This window comes from Peromyscus maniculatus, chromosome 3, assembly GCF_049852395.1.
Source record: "Peromyscus maniculatus bairdii isolate BWxNUB_F1_BW_parent chromosome 3, HU_Pman_BW_mat_3.1, whole genome shotgun sequence".
In the NCBI taxonomy this organism is placed as follows: domain Eukaryota; kingdom Metazoa; phylum Chordata; class Mammalia; order Rodentia; family Cricetidae; genus Peromyscus; species Peromyscus maniculatus.
In genome coordinates, this window is record NC_134854.1 from 155,592,425 (window position 1) to 155,603,433 (window position 11,009).

General features: G+C 48.1%; 1 protein-coding gene across 2 annotated transcripts in view; it reads left to right on the forward strand.

The window, feature by feature from the left end:
- The window catches only part of Fam234b (family with sequence similarity 234 member B), a 49,129-nt gene extending 38,616 nt beyond the window's left edge, over positions 1 to 10,513 (forward strand). The window contains exons 7-13 of one of the 2 annotated variants that reach the window (XM_006976525.3): positions 1,302 to 1,443; positions 2,699 to 2,842; positions 3,009 to 3,090; positions 4,022 to 4,177; positions 5,224 to 5,341; positions 7,403 to 7,623; positions 8,142 to 10,513. In XM_006976525.3, the coding sequence (XP_006976587.1) occupies positions 1,302 to 1,443; positions 2,699 to 2,842; positions 3,009 to 3,090; positions 4,022 to 4,177; positions 5,224 to 5,341; positions 7,403 to 7,623; positions 8,142 to 8,147 (869 nt within the window). In that variant the 3' untranslated portion in view covers positions 8,148 to 10,513. The remainder of the gene's footprint in view (positions 1 to 1,301; positions 1,444 to 2,698; positions 2,843 to 3,008; positions 3,091 to 4,021; positions 4,178 to 5,223; positions 5,342 to 7,402; positions 7,624 to 8,141) is intronic. The other variant, XM_015995428.3, reaches the window with a different exon arrangement.
- Positions 10,514 to 11,009: the final 496 nt, after the last annotated feature.

Consider the following 11,009-nt stretch of genomic DNA (forward strand, 5'->3'; position numbering starts at 1 on the left):
GGCTGCCCTCAGGTGGAGGCATTTCTGTGATCAGTTACCCTGGAAACCAGGGAGAGGACATTCCATAGTTTGGCAGGCATTACCTCGTGACTATCTTGTGGCTCTGTACTTTTTACACTTCCTGGTTTCTGGAATCTGAACTGATTGGTCTCAGTAACTTCTGGCCTGTTCCAGTAACTTATGGCCTGTAGCTAAAAGGAGCAGTCTTGGGCCTTTAGTTTTGGGGTGAGAGCATTTTGGTCTTATTTTGGTTCCACACCATCGTATAGGGCCAGGGGCCAAAGGGCTATGAGCCCAAAAGACACGTGGTACCAGCAAGCAAAATGAGACAAATCTGACCTCCAGCATCCCAGAGAGCCAGTGAGAAGTGGGCACAAACCATCTCCATATGCTGTCACTCAGGGACGGGGCCCAGGGGCTTAGAGCCCAAAAGACATGTGGTACCAGCGAGCAAAACAAGAGGAATCCTCAATTGCGGGAAAATGGCCAGAAAGGAAGGAAGGAATCTTACTGATCTGGTGGGGTGAAGAGTCCCCCAGTGGTGCACCAGCCTGAAAAATGGGGGGTCGTACAGGATCCCAGAGCTCCTCAGACTGCTGGGGCAGGGGTCGGGGGGGGGGGCAGGAGAAAGCAGTGGGATTGCCTGGCGATGTTGGGCAGCAATGTTATGAATTATTGGGGTGGAGGGCAGGGGGGACCCTGAGGGTAATCCCTCTCATGCAGGGAGACCTGCTGGACAGATGCAGTGGCAGGCTGGGCCGAGGCACGCCATGAGGGCGTGGTGACGGTGGTGGCCAGTAATTCACAACCAGATGCTGCTGCGTCCATTCAGAGAGTTTACTATAATAGAGAGATGAAGAGAAAGGAGAGAAAGAGAGAGGGGGGGGGTCCAAGGTGCACACCTCATGGGAGGAAAAGTGGAAGAGAGAGAGAGGAAGGGGAGGGGTTTTCCTTAGAGTGAGGCTTTTATGTCAGGACGCAGGGCGGCGCCAAGGTGGGATTTGAAGGGGCGGTCAGAACATTAACAGCTGGTGTTGGCTCTGTCCATCTCCTGTTACAGGGCCTCTCGCCTGTTGCAGGTCACTAACTGCTTTCCCTTGATGCCATCTCTGGAGAGGGGACTGCCCTGCATGGGCTTGGTCACTTCCCCATCACTCCAAATGGGCCCCGCTGGAGTGGTCTCTATTGGACCCATGCGACCTGCTCTGTGTCTCCTGCCCAGAACCCCACCCCACCCTGGGATAGGCTGGGTAGTTCTTTTAAACCCAGCTTCTCAGTGTGCACTCTTCCTGTGGCACTAGGAAACATACAAGCTGTGGCCCTGCGGGACATTTTTGTTCAGGCCCAAAATCGAGACAGCTCACCACCCTCTCTGCAGATAGAAGAGCCGGAATGGGAGAAGCGCAGATCTGTCAACCTTTCCGAGCTCATCGATGTTTACAGGTATGGCTGAGCTCTGTCTTTGGCCATAGGGAGGCCTTCTGGAGACTCATGCACCATGGAGTCTCTGAGTTTGGGTTGACCAGTGACTAAAGTCTGGGGAATATCAACCTTGAAATATCAACTCCTTCCTGATCTGTTTAACACTGTGAGAAATTCTCTTCTCTTGGTCGTGGAATGCTGGGTCTATGTATCAATGACCAGGGTGTACTTCATAACTGGATTACAAGGATGGATATTAACTTACAGGTCTAAATTAGAACTTCTAAGGGGATATATTTACAAAATGACTATAAAGCTATGTGAAAGCTTTGACCTACTCTTTCCTGTATTTTTCTCCCAGCTGAAGAATCATTTTGACAGAAGCAAGAATAGGAGGCATGAAACCTTGTTTTGTTTTTTAACTTTTATTTACTTCTCAACTAAAAGCATGGTTGTCATATGAAGTGATCTACATATTTTACCTACATAGCTCTTGGCTTGGGTAATAATTGTCATATTCTTTTCTGTCAGGATCTCAGGTATTATGTTTCAGTGAATTTGATGGAATGATTCCAGTAGTGTAGAAAAAGAAATAATTTGATGAAGTAAAGGCCAAGAGTTAGTGTCCAAGTTTAGTGACAGTTTCGGGCCACCTGCTCCCAACTCTGTCCTCTGAGCCATTATCCTTGCCTCTGTTACTGTCCCCAGAGGGCACAGGCAGAGAGGTATCACACCACAGCTTTGCTTTGTGAGCTCTCTTTGAATGTGCATGGAACTTTCTGGAGATAAGAGAATGAGATTTGATAGGAATGACAAAGTGCCCCATTTGACAAGACAATGGTGGGAAATGGATACAAGAGCAGAGTGTATCCTGGGGCGTCCACATTTGTGGATTCACCCCCCTCCTAACTGAAAATATTTGGAAAAAATTGTGTCTGTACCCAACATACAGACTGGTTTTCTTGTCACTATTCCCTAATGCATGGAACATTGCGACTGTTTACATTGTCCTCAGAGTCATAACTAACCTAGGGATGGTTTACACTGCATAGGAGGACATAGGTTGTATGGAGACACTGGATCATTCTGTGTAGGGATGATGAACGTGTGAATTTGGTATCTGCAGCAGGTCCTGGCCCTGGTGCCCACACAGACAGACACTAAGGGACGACTGTATATGCAAGCAGGCACACAATGGGAATAAAATGTCAAAATAAATGACTGTGGGACTCTCGGCCACAGCCGAGTCTAACTTTTGGGGTTTTGTTCAATGTAGTGATGGGGTTGAGCTTCTCCAGTTGGTGAAGGCCCCGGATGCCAACTGCAGCAGCCTCTTGATCACAACCAGACAAGGCCTGGTCCTGCTTCGGGGACAAGATCTTACGCCGCTCTGGAAGTTGAGCCTGCAAGGCCTGCGCAGGTTTGCAGAGTTCCCTTCAGCATGGCTGCTGTTCTGAGCAGCTTTCCCATCTGACAAAGTGCCTAGAACAATGGCTTGTCGCCCGAGGCTGGGGCAAGGGACAGAGCGGGGCGCCTCCTGCTCCTTTTCCGTATCTGCTGTTTATTGCTTCTGTGTCTGTTTGCAGCCAGCCCACTCCTGGGTATTTCACTGATGACCAGACACTGGACTTCCTTCTGCAGACACAGGATGGAGTTGGGATGAAAAAGGTAAACCATCGGCCTCAAATCAATCAGAACATATAGAAAGGATGGGCTCTGGGTCCAGCCCCGGGTGAGACACTGGAGAGTAAGAGCCTCCCTTGAGACCGCCAGTCTAGTGAATGAATACAGTGTGAACTCACAGCTCATTGCTATAATCTGCCACTTTCCTAGACTAATGTTATGTTCTTTCTGGAGCCTGTCCTTAAGTTAGGTGGGAGGAGCCGTCTTACAAAGCTGGGTGGGGAAAGGTGGGTATAAATGAGCATCACATTTCAGTACAGGCAAAATAAAGTTTCGGAGAAGGCAGCACTCAGCGGTGGCTGGGTGTTATGGAAGGGCTTTGGATAAAGGAAGGAAATATGGGTAGGGCCGTCAAGGTTGAATTTATGTGACTGGCAAAGAAACCATTGGCTCCACATTTTGGTTTTCCTGTAAGTGTGTTATGAGGATGTAATACTTCAATAGACAGTTTTCATTCATTTAATCTTAAAGGCAGAATTATAGAGTTTTAATTTTTAAAAAATAATTGGCCTAGATTTTTTGTTGGCCATCAAAGCTAACCAACCGTAGGCTGAAAACAGGCTAAAAAACTGTTTATGCTGAACACTTACAGACGTTTTTCTTACTGTTCCTTAAATAGCACAGCAACAACTATTGATATATTTATTGTATTGTGATAGGTATTGTAAGTAACCTAGAGAGTGATTTAAGTGTTCATGAGGACGTGTGTAGCTACATGCAAATGCTTGCCCTTTCTATGAGGGACTGGGCATCTGCTGGTTCTGAGTGTCGGGTGTTGGATCCCAGTGCCTCACAAACACAGAGGAGGATGAATATCTGCTAGCTGGGATGTTTTTCTTACTTTTTGTTTTTGTGTGTTTTCTTGTCCGGCCACTCTCCTAATGACTGGCTCTCTTCTTTGCCTTGTCATTTGCAGATGATGGTGGTGGATGGTGGCTCTGGCTCCATCGTCTGGAGTCACAGTATCCCATGTCACATGAAGGAAACACCAACCACTTCTGCAATTACTTCAGACCAGAAGTCTGTGTTCCTCTTCTGGGCAGAAGTGCTGACTGTAGCTTCTCTCAACTCTGTGAGTGAGAGCAGGAGGGAGGGGGTGGGGGTGGGGGTGGGGCTGTCCCCCTCTCTGTCACATAGACATGGCTGCAGCTCTACGGAGCTGATGTGGTTCCCAGGGTATTTTCTGATCGGTCACCTTCTAAGGGGTTGAGTGGAAACATCTGTGCTCCTGAGCTGGGCTACCCCTTTGCCTTTCCATCAACAATGTGAGCTACCCACAGTGAGGGGGCCGGAAGAGAAAATCACTCGAGACACCATGTTCAGAGCCACAGGCCAAAATGTTGCTGTGGAAGAGGAGAGACCATGATGATTGGCCTGGTTGGTCAGGCTCTAACGCAAGTAACCTTAGATAACAGGGAGCATGAGAGGGGAGAGAGAACTCTGGGAGCCAGATGCTGAAGAGGCTGAAGCTGAAGGGTCAGTGGGGGTCATGGGAAAGGAGTCCTGACACCTTGAATGTACGGTTCTTTGTGTCACTCAGAAGTGTCTGGGTGGGGTGGGTGAGGCCCCGCCTTGTGAGGCAGGGTTGCTCCCTAGAGTAGGCGCCAGCACTCAGCGGCAAGCATGGCCGACTTAGACCAGTGAAGTCCATTATGCCTCACTTGCTGTGTGCCAGATGATGGAATTCCATCTGTGGGGATTTGAACATAACAGGACATAGCTCTGAACCTCTGGAGAAGGCAAGTGACCCAGGGATGGGGAAGCACGGTGGACACACAGTGCTGAGTTTGTCAACCATGCCCTCTCAACACGTTACTCTTCGGAGCCTTCTGGTTTTGCTTTGTTTTGTGTTCAGCCTCCTGTTGTTACTCACAAAGATGCTGTCTAGCCCCTCATTTTGATGATTAGATTTCCCTGAGCTCTGGGTTATGGTTCTCCCTCATATTTTTGACTACAGATAGTGGTTTGGAGTTAGGGGTGAATCTGTGTTTTGAACTCACGTCCCCGTAGTTGGGATCAGGAGTGGGCTGACTGGAGCCTTCCGCTGTGCTCCCGTCCCCTCACGGCGTCATGTGGAATGTAGTCACCCGTGCTCTCCTTTTCTGTGACTCTTGCCAGGATGACGCCCCAGGAGCCCAGCCTCTTGGCCTTTACCACCTTTACCTCCTGCATCCAACCTTCCCGTCTATCCTCCTGGACCTGACCAACACCACTGGCATAGTGACAGCTTCGGAGGGTGAGTCCCCACGACACCAGAGAGTGTATCTTGACTGTGTGAAAACGTTGCCCACCAAGGGAAGGATAAGGGCTTTTCAAGAGACAGTAGTCATTTTCCCTGGTGGGCATTGCTGGAGAGTTTCATCCGGGTTATAGTGCCAGGCTTCTAGGGCAAGAGTGCATATTCTCTGCATGTGCTGAAAGCTGAGGGGAACATGTACCCCCATTCCAGGAGGGCTCCGGGGGTGATGATGGAGCCTCAGCTGTGTGCCAGCTGCCTTTAGGGGCTTAGGGTTGTAAGTTAACTGTGTGGGATGTAATGGAAATGTTTCTCTCATGGCATTGATTTAGTGATTACTTATGTGAATATTAAACATACAAATTGGAGTCAACAGAAAGACCAAAGGAGAAAAATTACCCATAGCCATTTGGAAATATTCTGCTCCACTGTGTGTCTAAGTGATTCTCTAAAGCAAACTTGAAAGCGTGTATTAGAGAAACCTCATTCAGCAACCCAGAGCCCTGGAAACCAAGCCACTGTTGTTTGTTGGTCTCAGCTAGTCTTTGCTGGGCGGAGACTAGGCTAGCCAAGTCTCCCTTGTCTCGTTTTCTTTTTCAGCCAGGGAGGGGGCAATTAGACAGGTCTCATCTAGCCCAGGTTGACCTCAAACTGGCTCTGTAGCTGAGGATGGCCTTGAACACCTAACCCTCCTGCCTTTCCCTCCCAAATGCTTGATTACAGGTGTGTACCCTGACACCAAGCTCCTTCATGCCTTTCCACACTCTCGCCTCTTGTGGACTTGCTCCTTACAGCTCTTTGCCTTGAGTTGAAGCGGTGCTGTGGCTCTGTGTCATGGGCTTCATGGGGGAGAAAAGCTGATCTAGAACTTGCAGGCTGCCAACTGATTGGGGAGTGGGGGGAATTGGGGGGGTTGGGGGGGTGGGGAGTGTCTGCTTGCAAACATTTAAGAGATATAATGAGCTGTTTTGCAACATTTGCATAAAACATTATTCAGGGAACATTAAATAATAGTAAATAAGAATCTCATGGGCTGGAGATGTAGCTTAGTTGGCAGAGTATCTGCCTAGCATGCAAGAGGCACTGGGGAGGTTGAGGCAGGAGAGTCAAATGTTATATATTTTGTTTGTGTTCTGACAAATAAAGCTTGCCTGGAGATCAGAAGGTAGAGCTAGCCGCTAGTTAACCATAGAGGCCAGGCATTGGTGGCACACCCTTTTAATCCCAGCACTTAGGAGGAGGAAGCAGGAAGATCATGAGTTCAAGGCCACCCTGGGCTACATGAGATTGAACCAGTCTAAAAGAGAAACAGAGCCAGGAGGAGGAGGAGGTGGTGGTGGTGGTGGTGGTGGTGGTGGTGGTGGTGGTGGTGGTGGTGCATGCCTTTAATCCCAGGACTTGGGAGGCTCACGCCTTTAGTCCCAGCACTAGGGAGGTGGAGACAGGAATATAAGGCGGGTGGAGACAGGATCTCCCGCTCATTCAGTCCGAGGATTCATAGCAACAGGACTCCTCATTCAGTCTGGGATTTCGTAGAGGTAAGAAGTCTCTGGTGGCTGCTGCTTTGCTTCTCTGATCTTTCAGCTTCCACCCTCGATATCTGAGTCCAGGTTTTTATTGTTAAGACTAGTTAAGATCGCACTTCCATCAAAGACTCATCCTTGGCTACAGAACCAGTTCAAGGCTGCTTATCAAGCTACGCCAATACTTGTCTCTGGTCATCTACATGACCTAGAGAGTCAAGCGGCCCAGTTACCTAAAACCCTGGGCAGAGGAGGGAGGAGGGTAGCGACAGAGGAGAAGAGGAGGCAGGGTGAGCTGCAACCGATGTATTGGAGGAAAACTGGCTGAAGCTCATAGTGCAGCATGTTAAGGGAGCTCCAGTGATCCTGCCGAGTAGTCCTATGGGAGAAAAAGGATTTTCATGCCCCCTTTAGACAACCACTGTTAATTCCTATTTTAAAGACAAGGACCTCGTGCCTGTAATCTGAATCCGAGAGGTGATGAGCATGCTGCTGACTTCTTTCTTGTGAACTGCTTCTTGTCATTGTCCTTCCTCAGTTGGAATCAACGACATCTGGAAAGATGCCTTTTATGTCACTAGGACGACAGGGATGAGCCCTGATGGACACCCCACCTCTCTGGTGATCAGCAAGCTCAGTCTGCGCTGGGCACTCATGGAAGGCCAGATGGTCCAGCTGGAGGAGACCACCCCTAAAATTGGCCGTGGGGAGCTGAGAAGATTCCTCTCCAGGATCAAGTTTGTTGATTCTCCCTACCAGGTGACTGGCTTCTGGGATGGTTGGTTAATTTTTAATTAAAAAGAATTTTACTACATTTATGTGTGTGGGCCCACACGCATGCTGACACGTGTCGAGATTGGCGGACAAGGGCCAAAGTTAATTTTCTTCTGTGTGGGTCCTGAGGATTGAGTCCAGGTTGTCAGGCATTAGGAAATGTGGGATTGTGGTTTTTAAAACATCCCAATGACTGGAGAGGGTAGACCTTTCTGGCATTTTCTGGGTAGGAACCAATGATGTTAATATCCGTGCAGATATGGTTTACAGAACCTACAGAACCTAGCAGTTATCTTGCTAAAAATGCCAGCCCTTTTCCCTGAAAAGTGCTTGGGCCAAGTTTGAAGTTGAAGAGTTTATCATTGAAAGGGCACAGGTCCCTGGGGCTCATAGACTGTTGGCGCTAAACTAGAGGACCGGGAAGTGAAACATTCTGATGTTTGGATTGCCCATTTCTTTGGGAATCCCATGTAAAGGGGGTAACAATGGTCATTTTCCCACAGATCTAGTGCAGTGGAATCCAGATTCAGAAGAACCATGCAGAGCGGCTCCTGTCCCTCCTGTCAGTTCTCTGGAGAGGTGACGACTTCAGGGTCATGCAGCACTTGGGGATCACTGCCCTCTGGCAGCCTGCTGGAGCTGTGTGATGCAGCATGATCTGCTTAGCTGGGATATCTCACGACCCTCCCATCCCTGCACTAACCCTCCTCCTGGGAACTCTGTGTGGATAGTTTGGAAATGTGAATCTTAGGTTTTTTTTTTTTTTTTTTTTTTTTTTTTTTTTTGTACCTCTAATTTATAAACCCTTGCTGGGAAATCCAATGGCCTACAAGCAAGGATATATGTTGTTTTGCATTAGGCCATGTATATGTGTGTGTGTGTGTGTGTGTGTGTGTGTGTGTGTGTGTGTGTGTGTGTGTTCAGTGTTGTAACAAAATCATTTTTGAGATATGCCCCAAGCTTCAGGGATTCCATTTCTTGTCCTCTTGAAACTCATCTGATTTGGTCATCTTCGTGTGTCTGGATGGCCTACCTCCGAGGTCCTGAGGGTCCCTCACCACTCTGTTCTCCCTCTGCCGGTGTTATGGTTCCTTCTCTAGACAGCAGTGAGCGACACTGGAAGTTAGTTATCCAGTGTGTTCATCCTTCCATCTCCTAGACCCTCTACCTCGGTTAAGTGGTTGGTCATGAGAAGACGTTTCTATCACAGGGAGCGAGGGAGAGAGTTTCCGTGACTCCTGACCAGGTCCTTACATCGTGCCCTGTGAACTTTTGATGGCTCTGCAGCTACGAGCTTTGATTCTCCAGTCACGAGAGAAGGGTTTGCATGCGTGTTGTCCTCGGTTTGAAGGTTGGAAGTCCCATGGCCTCGTCCTGGCCACAGCTCCACTCTGCTTGCTCCGAGACTTCTCTAGGGCATCTCCATCTCCCCCTCCCTTGCTTCCTCTTCTATTCAGGGATCTGTTTCTGGACTGTTGATTCTTGGGTCCAGTATGCAACCACTCTGCCCTGTGTTCTTCCTTCCTCGTAGAGCCTTTGAAGCATTATATTGAGAACATTCTCATGTAAATACTGTAACTTTTATAATGATCAAGTTCTTTCGGATTATCTCCATTCTTCTGCCTTCTATGTAAATGTGTGACCGACCTCTTTTAGTTTGGGATCTTCCAAATGTCTCTATCACTGTCTGATATGCCATGTGTTCCCATGGTGGCCAATGAAAATGTACTTCTCTTTTTGAGTGAAAACCAGATATTCTCCTCACTTGGGTTTGTATCATTTTAGCTTGTGTTAATAAAGGGATCCCAGAAAACTAGATTCTAGATTTAAGGGGCCATCTATGAATTGCCCACAGTAGGTGTTATGGATAACAGGAGGTTGGTACTCAGTCCATCCTGCAGATTGACCTCACCAGACTTGTTGGTACCTCTGCCATAAGACCCTAGAAGCATATTTGGGAGTTGTATGGGACCAGGTTGACTTTGGGAAGAGGGAACAATGAATAGGGCTCCCCTAGAATCTGGAGGTGACTCTAGGGTCATGTCTAGTAAGTTGAATTTTTACTAGTAAAAGGGCTGAATATAGTGTGTAGCCGTCTCAGAACTAGATTATAGTGGACCAAATTGTCACTGGTAGTGGGTGGTAGCCTGGTGGAGCTCCCAGATCAATGTATTCTCGCAGTGTTGATATTCTAAGAAGCCTGCCTGTGTAGGAAGGAATATGATACAGAGATGCATGCTTGATGGAGACCTGTCTGGGTTTACTCTTTGGAGCTGAAGGCTGTTTTATGCTGGCTGAGTCTCAGATAAGAGGAAGCCACAAAGACAGCATCACTGAATTCTCCTTGGTATTTTGGTAAATAGCATCATAACTTCTCCTTACTAGAAGTGCGAATCTCTTCCTTGCTAAATGCAATGGAAACTCTAGGCTTACTTCCTGTTGCAGCTGGTACAGAAAGGGTTGAGGTGGCTTCCGCTGGCTGGCCGATGTGAGTGCTGGCCTCCTGCCAAATGCCTCCCTACCCTTCCTCCTCCTTTCAGGACTCATCCAGATATCCAAGGGAGAAATTGCTCCACATGGGGTGGCCCACAAATCAGCCTGACCACTAACTACTTAGAAGTAATGCCTTTTACAATGCAAGGGTCTCCCTCCGCTCAACCTGTCCTTTCCTTCCTTTATAAGCCCTCTCCTCTGCCCTGCGCAACATCCTAACCGCTCCCCAAAGATACGGTGTGGTGATACCAGCTAACCCCAGGAATGTGAATTGCTGTCCACATTACCTGTGTTGAGAAGGAGCCAGTGGGTCTGTAGCCAGAAAGCACTGTTTAAAATGTGAACTGTTACAGAACAAATAAATGCTGTGTACAGGATTGTACATGTGTGGTCTTCTCTTTCTTGCTAACCAGAATGGTTTCCTTCCCTTATAGAAAAAAAAGGTGAGTAGATGGATGGCATCCTTTGTGGAGGGAACAGTGTGGACAGTTTCTGAGATGAAGGAGCAGTGGGTATCCAGAGAGGAACGTCGGCCTCAGTCTCATTCCTGGGAGAAGTTCCTGTATGAGTCTCCTCTGGGGACTTGGGAGACCAGTTCTAGGAGTGAGTCTGATCCTATAGGCTATAGAAACCTAAAATCATACTGCCTTCCAATGGCTTCTAGGATCATATTTAATAATGTTTTTATTTTTAAAATTGTATTATTACTGTGTGTGCCATGGCATGTGTGTGGATGTTGGCAGACAGCTTTTGGAGTCGGTTTTCTTCCACCGTAGGACCCAGGCATCAAGTCCAGGCTGTGGGATTAGTGCAGTAAGTACCTTACCTGCTGAGCCGTTTATCCCAGCCTGTATTTTGTCAGTTCTTAGTGATAATTC